Here is a 20,648-nt window from a genome sequence, read left to right as displayed (position 1 = left end):
CCTAAACGTGAATCCATACTAGTCACTTCTCTGATCCTGTGTCTAGCTTCCTCTCCCTCTCTCCTACATGCCCAGGGGCTGAACTAAGAATTTTTGGAAGAGACATGGCTGCTGTGCATTCAGCTGATGGGCCCATCCTACAGTGACAGAGTGATTCTTTATGTTCTGTCCAACCAGGTTTGAGGAAGAAAAGGGAATGGTGATGATAATGACTGAAGTACTGAAGTAGATTCCCAAATTAAACCTCAATCTTTGTGTAGCTTTCTCACTTTCAGATACGAGAATTTGCTAAGCAACTCTTATAGACGTAAGTTGAGGATAAACACATTTTCAGGAGTCCGGTACCCTTCAGAGATACTGTAGTCTAGAAAGTGACTGGTCTCCCTTGATAGTGAATGTATTTCAATTAATTTTCTGCCTGTCAGTTTTTGGTGACTTGACCGCCAGGTCAGATTTGTTTTGATGTATTTTATCCCGTTACCTGATTTCTATAGAATGCAATGCTTTTCAAAATGGCAACTAATACTTAGATTTTAGGCCCTTTAAATCAGTCGGGATGTGAATAAACATTGCAGGAGATGTTGACTGAGCTCTAGAACTGGAAGTGTGGAGTTCTGTAGAGTCACAGCATTAACTAATGCTGACACGGGCTTTGAATAAAACAAGGCATTTCTCCCAACTAGTCGTCATTTTGCAGGACAACCCCCATCTGGCAGTTTGTGAAGTTATCCTACCTTTCCCTGTTCACTTTGTAAAGTCTTCACCGGGGCTTCCTGTGCTGTATAATTTTGAGTGCAATTTTGAGGTTGAAAGGCAGTCAGTGAAGCACTTAAGGATGTTTGCATATTTGATGCATGAACAGTTCCATGGACACGCATGATGCCAGTGGGACAACTCACCTGCTGTGCTTGATCAAAGCCTTACTTAACGAAGCACTCCCTACAGCCTGTAAAGCTCATAGGGATAGTTCGTTGTTCAATCGAAAAGGCATCGCTCATAATAACTATACTTGCTTGAACTTCCACTTCATTTAAATTTCCCCTGCACAGCTTTAATGAGCGTTGCACCATGGATATATTGCAGCCTATATGTGCCAAACTACTGGATCCCTTCTTACCGTATTTCCGTGAGCCATGTAGTTTGTAGGGGTTTTGTTTTTCTTTCTTGTTTCTGCAGAACTATGGTAGTAATAGAATACTGTCTGTCTCCTGCGGTGGCTGATTTAAAACTTTTGCCACAAATGGTGACCCCCCAAGTTAGCGGTAGGCATGATTAGTACAGGTGTTCGCTATATGCACAAAAGCACTTGTAAGCTGTGGGTCTCTTGGCAGAGGTCAAGTTCATGTCATCTTCTACACATGGAAAGCTTCTTTGTCCAGCTCTGATATACAAGCCTGCTCCAATAATGAAATTAGCCATAGAATTGTAAATAGACTGCAGTTGGGGGAGAGGGGAAGGAAACCTCGTGTTGACCTCTTCTATTATGTAATCACTGCTGTGCACAGGAGTTGTGGGCTCTGCTTCTATTGGCAGCTGAAGTATTGTTAGCGGGAATTTAGCCTACAAATGATCCAAAACGTTCTGGGAAAGTAGACGAATTGTACTAGGAAATCCTAAAGCTAGCTGTAAAGCCTTCATGGTAAGAAGAAGAAAAATACCCCGTGCTTTTCTTAAAAGCATCTTTTTTTAAAAAAAGCTAAGTGATGACACAGTTGAGAAGTGAACTCAAGTTCAAACTTCAGCCCATGTTTTCTCATATTGGTTACCTCATTCATATATCTTAATCATTCGAAGGCCCATGGGGAGATGAAGGCCAACTTGCCAACTCCGTACTTCTCAGGAGGTGCTCAGAGTTTTGCATGTCTATGACCCAAGTAAGAATAAGCCGATAGTTTGACACACAAAAATTGGCGGTAAAATCTTAGGCTTGAAAACACAAATTCAATTTAAGGTGTAAAAGATTGATTGTTGCACTTTGTGTCTGAACATGCACATTTCTTTTGTGTTATTCTCATTTCTGATTGAAAAATCCTCAGGTTTATGAGGTCCATACGCCCCTTTCCTCCTTTAATGTGACCATAAGGAGGAGTTGATAAGTTTTTACTCGTGTCTTCCATTAACTGAAGTTTAGCATTACATCTAAAACCTAATCAGTGGTTAATTTTAACCATGGCTTGAAGCACGATAGCTTTATCAACTATGTTTTGAAGTTGGCTTTTTTTCAGTAAACCATGGTTAAGACTACCTTCAGTTTGCTCATGTTCAGACATAATGCTAAAGTGATATTAAAGTTTTAAACTGAATTATAAACTTCCAATATTCTTGAAGGGGGAGAGAGGGGACAGGCAATATTTTATCCTTACATCTGAATTTGCTATCACCTTCTTAGCCTAACTTTCTGATATAAATGTTGCTTTCCCAGCCCTCCATCCACACTTAGGCATGGACATCTAGGGGAAGGAAGCATAGACCTCCTGGAATCCTACTTACACAGGATCTAAATCAGGCAAACTATGGCAAGTCATACCTTGAAGCCACAATTTGAACTATTCAAATCTAATTAAAATTAGAAGCCATTCCAACCACCAGTTCAGACATCATGGCTCACTATGGTTAGAGGAAATTCAAAAAGGGAAAAGGAGAATCATCATGTGAAAGAGAATGGAGTGCCCAAGGCTACAACACATTACCCGTCCTCCAAAACATTTGTAGATTTGTCTGAGCTGATAAATTGCACTGCTGGTTCCTGCTTACACAGTTATGAAGATTATTTTAAAGCCTGAAAATGATCCTCACTCCATAATAACTTCTGTGATTGTCCTGTATACAACTCTCATAACATTTTCCCATCCCAAAACAGTGGATAAATATTGACATATATGGAAACATGTGGTATACTACTGAATAAGCTGCTTGTCAGCTATCATTTTGAAAACAAAAGGTTACATTTTCCAAAGAAAAAGTATGGTTGTTTCAGATTCCCTCCTTTGGCCACTATGAAAGCCAGTTGAGCATTGTTGTTGTATTCCCCCAGGAGGTGCATTTTCTAAACCAGCCTTGCCCAACCTAGTGCACTCCAGATGATGTGACTGCAGTTTCCACCATCTCTGACCATTGGCCATGATGGTGGTTGTTGTACCAACAACTTCTGGAAGGGACCAGATTGGAGAAGACTTCTCTAAACTATTTGACGCAGGGGTGAACCTTACAGATTCATGCAGTAGTGTTAGAGTCCCTTCTGATATTTCCTCTAGGTGACATGGGGGCTTCTGCAGAATAACTTCCCATCATGCCGCTCAGTAAAGTCAGAATTCTAAGGTGGTGTGAGAGGGCCCCATGTCATGGCTCATTCCCTCACCAAAGTTGCCCTTTGAGGAACGGGAGCAGTGCTTGTGTGAGAAGAAGCAATGCGATTACCTCCTCCCACATGACCACAAACCTCCAGTCCAATCAAGTAGTAGCATATTTATTGATATTTGCATTTTATAGGCAGGAAATTGTAGGTGAGGGATGGAGACTTGCTTCTGAAATTCATTGCTGAGTACTGAAGTATATTTCGGTCTCCCAGGCCCATGCTTCTAATATTTATTATTTATTCGCTCCTTACTACCCTGCCCTCTAGGGCAAGCCCTCACAAAGTAGCTTAAATTAGAATGCTAAAAGTAATGAAACCATGGAATTAAGAACTTGTAATAAAAACAGTAGCCAATAAAAGTGTGTGTGTGTGTGTGTGTGTGTGTGTGTGTGTACATACATACATATAGGACCAGAGGGAGGGAGGGAGAGAGAGAGAGAGAGAGAGAGAGCACACAGAGAAATTCAATAAAAACCTCAGTAGAATTTTAAAGTCTTTAAGGCCCAGCCTGCCTAAAGGTCACCAAACAGAGTTTGGGATGTGGGGAGGGATTTCCTCAAGAGGGAGGGCCACCACTGAAAAATGTAACCCAGTGGACCACTCTGTCTCTCAAGTGAGGGAAAATGTGAATATTCATCTGAAATATTGCCTGCTCCAAAACAGCAGCAATGTCTCAAGGAAAGTTTGTAAGATAAAATCACAACATGAGACGAAGAGCCAGGGGCATGAAAAGACTGCACTGCTTTGATATTTCCTGTTCCTTTTTGCCATAAATTCATCTCTGATAATAAAGCACCGAAAATTGCATTCGTGCAGCTGGAAGGGGACTGCAAACCATCCAGTCCAAATCTCTGCCCTCAGGCGAGAGCCGTTAATCCACATCACAGATTAATGCCACTATAAATGAGCACCTATCACCCATCAGAGTATGCAGAAACAAACTTGGTGACCTCTGGCACAAGTGCCTGCCCCATTCAAAGAACCTCTAAAGGACATTCATTTTGTAGGTTACAAGTGCAGCATGATCAGCGGGGCATGCTGCCACTGGGAGTAACCATGTTGTAGGCACCTCCCATATGATCTCCCCAGTCTATATAGATTTTTATTTTTTAGTGACGTGGGATGCAGCCATTGACCAGCAGAAACTCCCCCCCCCCGCCCACCAGCACAAAGGACCAGAACTGGAATGTTAAGGATGAGCAAACCAGGTCTCAGTAAATGAATTGTGTAATGCCATTTTCCACTGAGAAGACTACGCCCCTAAAGTCACATTTTCACTAACATTTCAAACACAAACTTGCACTGCTGCTTGTAAAAGGGGGAATCGGGCCGATCTGAAGGTGTAAGAAGCCTGTTTATATAAATAAATAAACAAATAAAGCCCACAGAGTTAAACCTTCTTCGTTCCTCTTTAAGAGCAACACTGTTGCCTGAGCATAGTGAGATGTGAAATATAACATATGCAGTGCTGAACTGAACCGACGTGATACATGGCATGTTTGCTTTAAAAGACGGGAACAATCTCAAATCTGGTTTGAATTAAAAAATGTATGTGCGAGACACAGAGGGAAGGCGGGGTGGGGGGAGCCATTGTCTTAGCCAGCATCTAATAAAATAACTGTTTGAGAAGAGAGGGAATGTCTGCCTTGTAACAGCATAACTGTTAAATGCATCAGATGAAAAAAATGTATTTATAGCACTAGAGACCTGTGAGCGTTTTATCTCATTCTTTTCAGTCCTTTTTTTAATAATAATAAAAAAAATCTTGGCATCTCCAGGACATACTATGATGAACCAGAACCAGAACAGCTACTCAACGGTGAAATTATCAGCAGGCACAGGCAGGGGGTTATTAGTCATAGCCTTAGTATCACACTGGAATGAGAGCCAAGGATTCAAGAAGCGTAGCAGTCCATTTTGGAAGGGAACCAAGGTGTGTGCACGCACACACACACACACACGCACACACACATGCTTACGGTGAGAGAGGCTTTTCAGAGGTTCTTTTATTCCTGCTAGAGTCACTTTGCTTTTTTGTTAACCCTAAGTATTCCAGTGCACCAAGTTCATAACAAGAAACAAGAGTTGAAAAGATGTTGCCGCTGAATTGCAAAACCTCTCACGGCAATCAAAAATAAGTGGTGGTAGCTGTTTTAAAAATCTGTAGTAAAGGTAGAAATACTTTCATTAGCAAGGAGTGAAGGAATAGGGAAGCAACCTCCACCTTGCTGCTTCTCTCAGGAAATTCACATCAGTTTCCTGGAGTAGGGTTGCTTCCAGGCAACCTGTGTATTGAACATTCATCCTGCTTCGTTCGCAGGGAGGTTAGATGATGTTGCGTCAAAGCTAAGGTTATATCCCACACTTTCTAGGGCTTTTTCCTGTCACTTTCCTGATTGCAAACAAAACCTGATATTTTGGGGAAGCAGGTTTGTTGTGCAATGCCTCCCAATCAGCTATAATCGTGCAGCCTGAATTCGCCAGTATCTGATTGAATCCCACCCAAGAATAGCGAGCGTCTGGAAGCATCCTAGTTTTTGTGCCCCAAATGTCATTTTGTCCTCAGTGGAAGGAGCTCTGACACAAGACATGTGGTCATAGGGGGCTACTTAAGGAAACAATATGATCCTGGTTACATGTAAGGGACTGCAGGTTCCCAAGCAGTGACTTGACCATCTTTAGGAAGATGTGGTCCAGCTTCTCTTTATGTATTTAGATATGAATGGAGAACCTGGGACATCTTCTTTGATGTATGATGTTTCTTTGCCTCTCCTTAGGGCCACTTTATTTGTTTGTATGCATTGTTGTTTTTTAAGTGCGCATAGGAAGTCATGCTCATACAGGAAGTTGTCCAAATTGTAATGTGTGTCAGACAAGCCTTGGAACCATCTTCCTATACCCTAACCAATGAATAAAGTGCATGGTAAATTATGTTACATTTTTCAAATATTTTGGCATTGGGGCAAGTAGCATTGGAGCTCTTTACACAATTGTGTGCTGGCTCTCCCAGTCAGAAGAGGAACTGGAACCCATGAGGCTTTTATTTTCAGACTAGAGTGGTACATAAGGCAGTCACAGGTTGCAAGAATCAGTGGTTACATGAGAGCTGAAAGGCATGGCTAATCACAAGCTAAGACATTGAACAAACAAACAACACACACCCTGCAACAGCCTTTGGAAGGATGGGGCAGGCACAGCAGTTAACATGGCAAGCAGCTGGAGTCCCACGACTAGACAAGCAAACGGGCAGCCCTTCGAGTGAGCTGGCTAGGTGAGGTCTGTGTGTGCTGGCATTTCCATGTCCTGGGTTATGGAGGCAAGGTGGGGGGTTCAGATTTGCTCCCAGCTGCCTCCCCTGAGAGTGAGGTTCCTGTGTAAGAGGGGAATATGCTGGAGGTAGCTCCTCATCTGGAAACACTAGGAGGGGCATGTCTGGAAAGGAAGTAATCAAAGGCACCCCTGAAAGTTTGCCTGAGCCTCCTTCAAAGGACAGATCTGTACCCCCTAACCTGCTGGGACCCTCTCCAAGGTATTCCACATTTAACTTCTCAAGGTCCTCACACTCCTCCTCAGGTTCGGACCATCCGTTCCACAGGACTCATGAGGGGCGGCTTTGCTCATGATTACAATAAACCTTCAGGGTTGGTTCGAGAGAGTTGATTTTTGAGACATGGCTGAATGGCAGTTGCTCGTCCTCTTGGGTTTCAAAGTACAGGCGACTCTCAACTTATGCAGGGGTTATGTTCCGGGGATAGTGCATAAAGCCCAAATTGTGTATAGTCAAAACACATTGGGTGCAATGGAGGGTAGGATTGCCCTGACACCCACCCCCTAGTTGCCCCATTTTATTTACAGTCATACCTCAGAAGTCAAACAGAATCAGTTCTAGAAGTCCATTCGACTTCCGAAACATTCGAAAACCAAAGTGTGGTTTTTGATTAGCTGCAGGAAGCTTCTGCAGCCAATCGGAAGCTGCGGAAGCCACGTCGGACGTTCGGATTCCAAAAGAATGTTCAAAAACCGGAACACTCACTTCTGGTTTTCAATCATTTGGGAGCTAGAACGTTCGACTCCCAAGGCATTTGGGAGCCGAGATACGACTATTTATTTTTTAAATTGCCCAGGGCGCAAAGCTGAATGCAAACATGTTAAATGCACGTAAGTTTTGAGTTACCTATATTCTTGGAAAAGACAGGTAAGCTTTTCCAGTTAGCATCACATGGCAATGGTAATAAGGCACAATGCACAGTCCAAGTTACAGCCACCCACCCCACCAGGCACACAGGTGAGCAGGGGGCAACAGCAGCTGGGCTGTGAAGATCAGATGCAGTTCACAGGATCATCAGACCTCTAAAGTGGGTTGAAATGGGTGCTTGCTTTCTATTGGTGCAGACAGTGGGTGAGTGGTGTAATGCCATAATGCCTTTATCCAAGTATGGATAGTAATCTGGAGGAGCAGATACATAACAGGTGTGTGAGAGAGAGAGTTCATGCATGTGTGCATTTTAGTGACATCTTGTATGAAATATTGACTGCTAAGAGCAGTATAAGAGGCACTTGTTCTAATGTTACTCTCATTGGCGTGCACTTAATTCATCTTCTAAGTATAAATGTTTCAGTTGAAAGCGCTAAAGAATAATCTCTTGCCTTTTTGCTGTCCTTTTCCCCCTCCCCCTCTGTTAAACTGGCTGCATCTAGAAACTGTGCTCACCCACCAAACCATAGATGTTGGACAGCGTGTTAGCTTGAGTATTCCCATATGTTTTCAGTAATGTTTGATTTATCTACAACAAGATTCAGCCACTAGTTGTAATTATTTGAGGACTCTCTGAAATGGGAGATTAATTCTCTAAGTGCCATGCTCCTTTGAGTACTTTGTACAGTGTTGTAATAACCACCAAGGTATGTCTCAAGAGTTTTAGCAGAAAGCGAAGATAGCAAGATTTCAGAATACTTCCTTTACTTGCTGCCTTTTATCTTCATCCGACTCCTTCCATAACTGTTCGAGCTGCTAACAGGATTTGCGGTCTCAAGAGTGAACATGGATGGGGTGGGTGGGGGTCTACCTCCACATTTTTGGGTCCAAACGACTTTGTATGAATAGAGAGCTTACACTTACCTTGGATGCTTGTATGTGTGAATCCACAATCAGACAAGTGTAAGCCAGCTGCATTCTTGCTGCAACATAGGGACCCAGCAGTGACCTTGACTCCACTGGGAGTTGGGGAAATCAGATGAACGGCATATGCATATTTCCTTTGAGGCAAGCCATAGCAGGGAAGCTCGGGCACTCTCCATGCTCCCACTCAGACTATTGGCTTGTTTGTTATAATTAAAGGCTTTATTCCAGAATTCACTACAGGACACCAACATAGGTTGGGTTACAGGTTGCCAAGTCAGAAGGCACCGCATAAGATGTTTTCCCAACAACTGACACTCCTCCTGGGCTCTTCTTCTGAAGAGCAGTGTAGGAAGAGTCATTTGTGAAGAGTCATTTGTGAAGATGTGAGTCATCCCAAGCCTTGGAACAGACTCAACCAAGCAGATGGGCAGTCCTCTGAGTAGGAAACGCCCAGTCTGTAGAGGCCGGTACAGTTGCCTCCACATACGGTACATCCCTGGAGATGGGAGCAGCAGGGACAATGGGGCCAGCTCACTGTCAGACTTATCCCTAACCACCTCCCCTGAGGGGGTGGGGTGCTTCACTAACGGGGAAGTTCTGGAGCCATGGCAGCTGGCTGGGACACAGCACTTGGACTACCTGATGACACAGGGGCAGGTCGCTCTCTTGGCAATCCACTCAGTCCCTCCTCCACACCCGAATCACCACCTCCCAATCCACTGGGCCCCTCTCCAGGATCTAATGCTTCTGACTTAGCATCCTCCAGCAGTATCTGAGACAGCAGGCCAGATTATGGGGCCCAGGACAGACTGTGCAGCTGCAGGGAAGAACAGATGAGGTTCTCAGAAGGAACAGGTGACTGCTGGTACTGGTCTTCCACCACCACAGTTGCTATCTGAGATGGTTGCTTCATGTGCCCATTGGTAGGGCCTGACTATCCAACTCCCCTTCCATCAAGACAGAAGTCTATTTTAAATGATAACTAATGTGATGCAGAACATACTACCATTCAGCTGCAACTGAACATATGGCCCATTGGATTTGGAAAACAAAGACTTCCTAATATGCTGACACCCATAGGTGTGCCTTATTTGCACTTTAGAAACTGTCAAATGTTCACTGCAGGATTCATCTGTTATCTCAGGGCAAAATTTGATTTGATGAGTAAAGGAGTTGTATTGATTTGCTGCAGGGAAGCACTCTTTTCAGTGGAGTCATTTTGGTTCAAAATTCTATGAGACGTCACTGAGCAGCTAAAATAAAATAATGAGCATTGCAGATCCAACTAATCTGATTGTGTAAAAGTTGCAGGCCCTTTTAATATGACACACGCAGCTGCCAAAAACTGCTTGCTTTTGCATTTTACACAAAAGAAGCAGATCAGTTTGAATTATTTTTATATTTTATTGGTATGGTTTGCTGTTTTCACTAAAAAGCTCAGAGCTGTCCAGAGGAGTTGATATTACAGCAGAGTCAGCACTTTTTTCTGCCTGCCTTGCTTTTATTACACCCCTGGCTTCGTAGCTAATTTTCTAATCAAGTAAATGTGTTTGAAAGCCTGACTCCTAGGGAAGTGTAAGGTATGCTAAATGTAAGGTACAGTACACTAAATATAGTTCCAACTTGTTTAAAGAATATGGCATCGCTTCACTTTCTGTAGGTTTTTTTCCGGCACAGCATATTAACGCTCTCTTGGGCTTCGTATGAAGCAAGCGCCTATGTGCTTTGTTCATTGTGTAGCATTGTGAGAAAACCAAATGAATAAGAGGTGCCCAAACCCAAGTCTGCAGGAGCCTGTTGTGGCAAAACGATAGAAAGTCCTGCAGCATCTTGCACACTTACCTGTGAGGAAGCAGCACTGAGCATAGTGGGACTTTCTTCCAAGTAAGCCTGCATACTATAAATACTATCCCATAATATATTTGTTAATCTTCAAGGTGCCATGGGTTTGGGTATTATGTATACAATGGTACCTCAGGTTAAGTACTTAATTCGTTCTGGAGGTCCGTACTTAACCTGAAACTGTTCTTAACCTGAAGCACCACTTTAGCTAATGGGGCCTCTTGCTGCTGCCGCTGCGCCGGAGCCCGATTTCTGTTCTCATCCTGAAGCAAAGTTCTTAACCTGTAGCACTATTTCTGGGTTAGCGGAGTATGTAACCTGAAGCATATGTAACCTGAGGTACCACTGTACTGTATAAGGAAGTCTGACTGCACATTACATATAGCCTTGTGAATTTTTTTTATTAAAAAAACCAACTAACTAAAAACAGCTTCTGATGCAGCGAGTTGCAGGAGAGGAATGATAATGACAATATTTCTTGTGCATTTTGATACTGCTTCCTTCCCCCCTTTTTTGGCTCCCAGGCCCCTAGATAGTGAACTGCATATTTAAATACAGTAAAAACAATGAAGCAGTGCTTTAAATCTTCCATTTATCTCTATATATGCACATCTATGCATGCACAAACAGCAAAATGGTAGTCGGGATAAAAATAGTCTCCATTATCATAACAAGCGGGGGAGGGGGGAAATTCCCCACCACCAAAAGGAGGAAACCAAAGGAGGTTAAATAGCATATAGAAGGACTGCTGAACTCCATCCATTTTCCTGATCAGAATCCACCTATCAACTGTTTTGTGTCTTGCCAAGGAAATTATAGGTACCTGTATATATCCTGTATTGCCAGGGCAGGGGTTGGGGAAGCAGCCTGGGGGAAAATTTTGAGTTGAAGAATGTCTAGAAGGGAGAGTAAGATAGGGAATATTTCCATTTTTTAATAAAAGAATAAGACAGAGAAAATGTACCCATTTGTTTATGTTATACACAGTTTGGCCCTCGGGGGCGGAGAATGACTAATTCATACATCCCTTGTTTTGTTTGGGAGTTTTGTTTGTTTGTTTTGTTAGAGTCGGACATGACTGGCCCGTACGGGCAGGGGTACCTTTACCTTTTACTTTTTTGTTTTGTTTCATTGCAGTGCAATATGCAGGCACTAACATCAGCATATTATTATTATTAATTGAATTTATATACCGCCCTATACCCGCAGGTTTCAGTAGGGATGTGCAGAATCTATCTTTTTGAGTGGGTCCTGTCATCCTAAAGGTGGTGCTCCTACAATCCAGTTAGAAGGTTTTTAAGCAATTGTGGTTGGGGTAGAGTTTCCAATGACAGATTAAGGGACCCAGTGAAAGCTTGTTTATCCTAGCCTAAAACTGCACTGCTTGCTTAGCAGGCACCGTTCCACAGGACCTCCTGTGGTACCCAAAAGCACCATCTACAGTTCATGGCTACTCTTATTTTTCCTGAAGTGCAAGTTGAATAGATTTCTCTTACAGTCATTTCAACTACGTTAACTGGCTTCCTTATTATAGGGCAAGCAAAATCATTTCTGTTCCATGGGGCTAGTATTTCTTACTGTACCATCCCACGGCTTAATCTGGGGTTAGGAGTTTGAGGACTGCAGCCTTTGTCTTGTATTGGGGGTGGGGGGGCAGGGAAACCCAGCTGCAGTGCATCCACCAGCACCTCGTATTTTTGTGGTTTCTGTATCTGCTTCCCAGCAAGTGTCCAAAACATTTTACAAAAACAGTCTTCTCTTTTGGCCGAGAAATATTTGAGCCGTATTTGAAAGGATCCAGGTTTGTTGATGTTTTTCAGACTTATTATCTTTCGGTGTCCTGAACGATACTTGGACAATAACCAGACGTGAATAGATTGATTTCTCTGAAGCTGGAGTTTTAGCAGCTTCAGCACCTTTCATGGGCTTTGCTAGGGAGGCGGGGAGAGGTGCTGCTTTCTAAATTAAGGCTAGATTAGGGGTAACTTCTGCATAGACATAGTGCAGCATGAAACCTGTAATTTAGGTTGCTAGTCAGTAGTAGTAGTTGTTGCTATCATTATTAGGTGGCCTGCTGTTTTTGAATTAAGCATGAACTGAACAGCCTGCAACATTGACTTCAGCAACATTCTCATTGGGGTCTCGGTCTCTCTGTTACACACACACACACACACACACACACACACACACCAAGAAACAATGGGACATTTAACCCCTTCCTTTCCCTTGAGCAGCAAACAGAGGCTCTGAGAGTTCTCTGCCTGTGCACTTTAGCTGCTACTGTAACATAGCCTGTTGCTGTCTACACACGAGTGAGAGAGTTGGAGATAAATGAGAGGATTCCACCAAAAGCAGCTGGTGCAGATCATGTTAGCGGAAAGTGTGCTTAAAAGCCTTTGGTATGGCTTAAGTGGGAGAAAGCAGCAGAGGGGCATAATAAGTTGGTCCTTGGGGGCTATGCTTGAGCCCTTTTGCTACTAATTGCCAATACCTAATCTATGTAATTATTTCTGACATTTAAAAAACAAAAACTGTTGTACTTTGTCAAATCTGCAACAGTTTTTTAATGTCCAGGCATGGTCTCTCTCTCTCTCTCTCTCTCTCTCTCTCTCTCTCTCTCTCCCCATGCCCCCACCCCCGGTCCCTTTAGGTTCCTATTATCGCTAGAATTAAACAGAAACTAAATCCGGGCATGAGAACATTAGGTGCCCTTGTCACACTATATTGTCCGCAGCACCCATTTTGAGATAAAAGGAATCCTTTCCTATGTGAGTGGGCAAGGAATTAGCAGGGCTTTTATTCTGCCCTCCCCTCTCTAAAGTGCCAGCCAGCACAGCTAAAAGTGAAATAGAGGGGTAGAATATCTCATGCCAAGTAAATCCTGGTACAGATTATTCTCCCATGCTCTCTTATCCTTTAAGAACAAAGGAAGGCAACAGGAGCTAAACGTACTCTCCATACTGCTATTCAGTTTGTGAGGTTCCACAAATCCCTTGTTGCTGGGATCATGAAAAATTCAGTCTTCCCAACAGACACTCCTTCGTCATTTCCCAATTAACAGCATTTGTTTTGATATTGTAGATCATAGCTGAAGAGGTCAGTCTCCTCCCTACCCACCCACCCACCCACCCACCCCTGCATGCCAACTTTTGTTCTGGCACTGCTGCTATTTGTTCCAGGCCTGTAGCTCCACATTTTAAAATGAATCCCACTGAAGCAAAAGGCTGCAGCAGCAGCGGCAGCAGCAAATCTAACAGATCTGCTGTCATGTATAGCTCTGCCCGCCGTACATCACATTCTAAGTTTCGTTAGTTGAAGTACTTTCTATTCACTGTAAGTTTAATAAATAACAGGTTTTGCACCCGTTTCATTCCAAGTCATATTTTCCCTCTTCTTACGTCACAGGCATGTGTCCTGAAGAAAAGAGGGTTTGCTCTGCAGCTTGCAGCCTTCTCTCACACTACAGCAAAGAGCACGTCTGACTCTGAAATGGTGTGGGGGTAGAGGGTTGCAACTTGGACGTCAACCTTCCCACAGACTGTTGCCCGCATGCGCATTAGAAGAGTGCTCAGGTTGTTTGTTTATCAGGGCAATCTGGCACTGCAAACTTTTCAGTGGTGCTTTATTTCTTTGGAAGACACACACATACAATGAGCTTTATCTGAATGCCTAGGCAGCCACATCTGTGTAGTGTGGTGTTCATATGATGTGTCCCACAGCACTGCCAAAACAGTCAATGGGATTACATAAACAAGCGGCTTTTGTTTGCTACTCCTCAGTTTTGAAACTCCCTTTCTGTTGGGAGTTTCCCCAAAGACCAACTGTGAGCGTTTTTTGAGAAGTGACAAACACATGCTAATTCAGATAGGGCTTTGATACTGAATTCTAAGCAGGGGTGCATTTTAGCAGATGGTTATATTAATATCATTTTTTTGCATATATGTAAGTCTTATGAGGGTAGCCAGTCTTTCTACCCAGACGACCAAAAAAGTTTCAGGTCAACCCTGACATACATTTGAGCTAATTCTGATTTTTAAATCTCTGTCTTGAATCACTCTCAGATTCTGAGTGGGCGTTTTGTTTGTCTTTTGTAGGTAGTTCAAATGGATCAGAAGCTGAACCTCATCACAGACCTGCTGCAGCACCTGGTTTCCATCCAGCAAGGAACCCAGGGCAGCAACAAATCATCTCACAGGCATGATGTTAATGCCGAGCTCTTCCTCTCCAGCAACACCCTACCTACCTATGAACAACTGACAGTTCCAAGGAGAATCCAGGATGACATCTCCTGATGTAACAAACAGCCCTTTTAATTGACACTGAATGTTGTGAATCTTGATGGGGGTTGGGGGGAAATTAAAGCTCATATAATCAGCCATACAAGAATTAAACAGGCCTATTGAACTAACGTTACTAACCTCAGATGCATTCTTCCAAAGGCAATTATACGGACAACCACAAAACCTTAAAACTCCACCCTGTGTTGATTATCAATGTGGTACTTTCATAAGTCCTGTTTTTATTCCCTGTGTGAATAAACTCTCCTACTGTAATTTGTCGCTACACTGAAAGACCAAAAAAAGCTAACACAGGCAAAATGTCAATCGCTTTATGTGCTTTCTTTATTAAGCACTGTTGCTCTGTAAGCAAGTTTCTGAAGTCCTGCACAAACAAACACCCTTGAAATAGTTTGAAAACTCCACAGCAGCTATGCTTGGTGGATGACACCCTATGGCTCTTCAATAATGATGATACTTGAACATAGATGGTCATCTGTGTATTCTGTTTATGACTCTGCTGATAGCAATATCGTTTTACTAGTTAGATTTTAAAGGAAAATAAAGTATGTGGGTTGTATCATATAAACATACTACTGTTGTTCTAAATAATGGCAAAAGCATGCATTGATTGATTTCCCGTCCATTTTCATTTTTAGCCTGTTACGTAAGATAATGACTATAATTTTTTTAACCAAAAAAACCCCACCTTTTTCTTCAGGGATGAACTAGTGCTTTAAGCCTAGTACAGTAATGTATGTAAAGAAAAGCAACGTCTATTTTATTAAGATACAGTGATTTCATGGGGATGCAGAAATATTGCATAGGAAAAATTGTTGTTGTTGAATCATACTTTGCTGCCAAAGAATTTATATGTAATATTTATCATAACCATCTGAGTGTGTTTGTCCTCAATGAGCTTTTGGAATTTATTGCTTTTTATATTGATGTGGGTCTAGTCTGTTTCTCAATGTACTGTAACTAAGCACAGGTCTAGAGTAACTGGATCTTGTCGATAAAGGGCTTAAAATGGCAAGTTGGGGAAAATACTTAAAGCAGCTTTGGATGTTATGGAAATGCTCTACCAGCCAAGTTTGCAATCACTTCTATTTTAGCTGGTATGCTCCTCCATAATGCCCAAAAGGAAGGAGTGTGCATGCCCCGCTAATGCTAAGATGCACATACTCTTCAGCCTCTTTGGCTGTAACAAAGAGGCACTGCTAGCTAGATATTGAAGTGCCTGGCAGTGCACCTCTATAATGCCTGAAACTTCTGTATGCAGCAGAGAACAGGGAGGAGCAGGAGCCACTCATCCTTCTGCAAGCCCTTCTTATTCAGGAAAAGAATATATGATCTGCATATGCAATGGATCAGTATCAGTATCACAGATACGATGTCTGTGCTGTCTCGCCTCATTGCAGACATAGCGCTTTTCAGTGGAGTTGGTTCACATATGTGGTGAGTCATCAGGTGCTGAGCAATCAAAAAATGTATGTGCAAAACTCAACCAGCCCCCCAAGGGAACTAGAGAAAGAAAGTGGGTTTGATGCAATTTGAAGACCGCCCCCTCCCCCAAGTATGTGAATTGACAGTGAATTCTACAAATTCGCTGTAGAAAACTTCTACAGCTACTTCTGCTTTAGTGAGCACAATTGTAGGTTTGTACATTCTGCAGCAAGGAATGAAAAATTTCCCTGGCATAGAATTTCAATTCTATTTCTGTGGCCCTGAGTAAGGTACTTAAATATATGGTACAATATCAGGGTGATCAAGCCAAGCAAGCTGCAGCTGAAACCACAGGGATTCTGAGATATTCCTGATAATCTAGATAGAAAATGGAAGGCAAGGCCTGCTACTCATTCCACAGAGTTGTGGTATTTTGGGGGGGGAGGACTGAGTATGAAAGAGCTCTCCTCCAACCTTGGCTATGATTCTGCTATGCTTTTGTGAGCGTAGCGTGCATGCCCACATCTCAAGAAAAAGATCAGCCAGAAAATCATGCAAGGGAAAGTTACTTGTCCTGGTCCATTGACAGTTTCTTAGTCTTCTGTTGATGACCTCCTGGGCCACTATCAGATTAAGTGATTGACCAACACTTAGAGGACCTCTTTTGTATGGAGACCTGAGGGTGCTAAGTTTTTGGCTTTGGCACCCAAAGGTGACAGGCATATCAACTAAAGTGAGGGACAGACTGCACACATGCCAGTGGTCTCAAAATCAAGCAGCGCAAAGGCTGTGGCATAACACCTGGCCTCACCAAACAGCATTCTTTCCATGGGTGCGGTAATGAAATGAATGAACACTTTGTTCTCTGAGAGCTGCCTTGCACATCATATTTTAGCAGATACACATTGGAGCTGGAGTTTGTGTCCACCAAAAACAGTGCTTGAATGACTCCAGTATCTGTAGGGCAACCTGTGGCCCTCCAGATGTTGCTTGATTAGAACGGCTACCGCAGGGGTCGGCAACCTAAGGCCCATGGGCCAGAAGCGGCCCATGGAGGCCATTTAAGTGGCCCACAAGCCACCCCCCGAACCGAGCCGCCCGCTTGGCAAGTCCCTGTGCGCTGCACTAAACCGGCACAGTGCAGCGCGGGGACTCTCTTCTGCGGCTCCAGAAATCATTTCTGCGCATGCCCAGACACCGGAAATCACGTCTGCACATGTCCGCGGCACCAGAAATCACGTCTGTGCATGCCCAGACACTGGAAATCGCGCTTTTCAGCGTCTGCGCATGCGCAGAAGTGGTTTCCAGTACCACAGACATGCCAGACATGATTTCCGGCATCATGCTCCACTGGCCCAGCCCATGGAGGATCTCCGCGGGAGTGATCCAGCCTTGCCAACCCCTGGACTACCGTCTCTGACCGTTGGCACGGATAAGTCCAGCAACATCTGGAAGACCATAGGTAGCCTACCTCTTTATGCTAAGAGTTACTGCTACTTCAAATGTCACAGGTTTTCTTATATATGCAACAGCACTGTAGTCTATCAAGGAAATTCTATACCCAGCTATCCTACACAGCATCTAAGTGAATCCTTGCACATGTTGTAGCAGCAAAACTCCAGTATAACATACAGATACCTTCTGAGTCCTGCGAATGCTGCACTCCTAACAGAAATTATATGATACCATAAAAATCTGAACTGAATCCCATTGCCCACTTTCGATTAACGGGTGTTAGCTTAGACTTGAAAAACTAGCACTTTCTGTGAATTCACTTTGATGCTTCTGAAGTGACATTCTCCCCCTTTTTACACCTGCAGTAATTCTATAAGGAATTCAATTCTATAGTTTTGTATCTTCTATCTATGCCTACAATATTTCTTTTGGCAATCTAAACTGACTGCATAATATAGACTATTTTTGACAAGAATGCACTGCTAAAATCCTAACTGGAAAACTTTTGTTGGTAGTCTAGGATTCATAAGGGATTGCTCTGGCAGGCATACCTTTTTGCACACGATAATTTTCTTATCTTCTTTCTTCTGTGGTGATTTGTAGGAATCAAGTAAATGTAACACCCTCACCAGTTCTGTTTCAAAAGCAGCAAACGTATCCTAAAATCAGGGAAATGGGTGCTTAAAATCATGGTAGTTTTTTAAAAAAGAAAACATTTTTCAACATATTGGTACGGTGGTGGTGATTACGATTTGATGGGTGCTTTTATATATGACTTCTTGCTTCGGTTCTATCTTCCATCTTTTAAGTTAGGGTGATATTGTTTTTAAAGACAGACCAACCAAGATTCATATCCCACCACACCCCACACTTCTTTCAGCTATTTGTAAAAGAACAAAATTGTAAAATAAAGTTATCCAAGTAAGTAGCTGCATTAGATCTTTAACTCTTCCGTTTCATATATTTTAATAGAATTGGATGCTGGAAATTCTGGGGCCAGAACAGGACATGATAGCTGCATAATACAGTTCCACAGGGCTGGCTCTACCATTGGCAGAGTAGGATTGCCTCAGGCAGCAGATGCTAGGGAGCAGTGGCTGCAGCCCCTGGCTGTTCCTCCTGAGCCCTCTGACTGGATCCTTCTATCGGAGGACAGAGGTGTGCATGCTACATAGCCTACCCTGCATGCCTAAAATATCCTCCTTCCCTCAAGTGCGATGGAGGATGTTGTCCTCCCTATAGGCATCTGGTTGGCCACTGTATACACATAGCTTGGGTATGTACACAATACATAAGTTTGATAACACTATGCACATAGTCAGAATGGCCACTGTGAGAACAGAATGCTAGACTAGCTGGGCAATTGGCTACGATCCAGAAAGCTTTTCTTATGCATTTAGTTCTTATGTTCTGTCCCCAGTTTTGAAGGAAGATTCAAGTGCCTGTCCATTTGAGTTTTGCACATAAAATGGGGTGGGGTGCAACTTTCCTTGGCCTCGGGGCAGGGGGGGATGTCGATGGTCAGTCCTGCTGTTCTATTTGGCTGTGCTCTGGCATGATGGCTAAGCACCGCCTTCATGGTCAGAGGCAGCAGTTCTTCTGAAAACTAGGTGCTGGAAACTGCAGAAGAGGAGAGTGCTTATGTGCTCAGGTTCTGCTTGTAGGTTTTCCGCTGATAACAGGATTCTGGACTAGATGTGCTACTGGTGTGATCCAGCAGGCTCTGCTTGCATTCTTAGGTTCCCATTTATTGGTGGTGAGGAATCAAATGGTACATAGCAGTGAATTCACAAAAAACAGAGCAAGGAAAATACAAATCTCCAAGCTCCACATTCATGAATTAACATGGGGCACAATCCATCCAGAAGTCCTACGATGTGCATGCCCCATTGAAATTAATGAGAGCAATGCAATAGAAGGGCATAACATGGAACCCCACTAGCAAGCCAGCAGGGCATCTAATTCAGCATCTTTTAGGTCTATCAGTGGCTTTATTAGCTTTATTTTCCATAATTCTATCTATTCCCCATGCACACCGGTAACCATTGCCACTGCTTGCAGCTCAAAAAAACCTTACATACCCATAGGAATTTGAAGTCACAACTCTGGGTTCCAAAGACAGCCACAAAACTACAGGCCATATCAAGAAGCCACCCACCCCATTACTGTGTTCTGTATGTCGGTTTCATCACAGTGGGTCTTGCACTGAACAACTTCCTGCTGGATTGTGCCCCGTGCATCAAAGATGTCTGCCTTGCATTCTGCCACCTTTAACAGCACCCAGATCCACTGCCTGAGGTAGTCCACTTCCTTCTGCCTCATAATTATGCCATCTGCATCCAAAATGTCTGTTTCATAGCTTGAACTTTCTAGGGTGTTGTTTTAAACATTTCATTCTTTTCCTCTGGACAGCAAAGCACATTCTTCTATATCTCATTAAATGGAATGTAGAATATATTTAAAATCACTCTTCCTTTTGTACAGCAGATGCATTTTAAAGGGTGTAGAAACTTTTTGGAATATATAAGTGGGGGTTATTCTGGGGCATTATGTTTTATAAGAAATCAAGAGAGAACTGTTACGATTTTCAATCTGTTTTTAAATAATGTTCACTGTTGTAATTTGAGGCTGTTAATTTCCTAATAAAACACAGGACAGGAATTGTATGCTGTTTCATTTGGTCTGAAGTTCACTGGTTTGATATCTCACCAGGTTGGCAGACCAGGAACTTATCTTGGTGGGGGGAGAAATAAGATCATTTTCACCTTGTGTACAAAGATCTGCTCTTTATTACACAGTGTTAAGTGAAAGAGCAAATCTCTGTTCAGAATCTCTGCTAATATTCTGGGAGTGTTGCCTCCGAACTGACAGTTCTGTGGGTTGCAATCCATACCACAATCCGCATGCCTAGAGTGGGAGATCCAAATCAGTACTGCTACTTGTGCCTTAACTGCTCAGATGCAGCCTGCTTGGGAAATAGGCTGGCTTTCACTTGACCTTCTGGACAATGGCAGAACCAAGGGGGTTTTTTGCATCTGTGTTGGACAGGGATCTGCATATGCAGGCAGGTCCTGCTATTGGGATTGAAAGGACAGAAAATGGTTGGCCATTTAATCCATTTTTGCTGTGTTTCTACTACAGGGGTAAGGCT

General features: G+C 43.1%; 1 protein-coding gene across 2 annotated transcripts in view; it reads left to right on the top strand.

Moving 5' to 3' along the window:
- Nucleotides 1-17,428, top strand: part of KCNQ1 (potassium voltage-gated channel subfamily Q member 1) — a 279,006-nt gene extending 261,578 nt beyond the window's left edge. For both annotated transcript variants that reach the window (XM_053393727.1, XM_053393717.1), the window contains one exon: nt 14,418-17,428. In XM_053393727.1, the coding sequence (XP_053249702.1) occupies nt 14,418-14,611 (194 nt within the window). In that variant the 3' untranslated portion in view covers nt 14,612-17,428. The remainder of the gene's footprint in view (nt 1-14,417) is intronic.
- The last annotated feature ends 3,220 nt before the right edge of the window (nt 17,429-20,648 follow it).

Source organism: Podarcis raffonei, chromosome 1 (assembly GCF_027172205.1).
Source record: "Podarcis raffonei isolate rPodRaf1 chromosome 1, rPodRaf1.pri, whole genome shotgun sequence".
NCBI lineage: Eukaryota > Metazoa > Chordata > Lepidosauria > Squamata > Lacertidae > Podarcis > Podarcis raffonei.
Note: the sequence above shows the minus strand (reverse complement) of the source record. Positions and strands in the feature narration are given on the sequence as shown.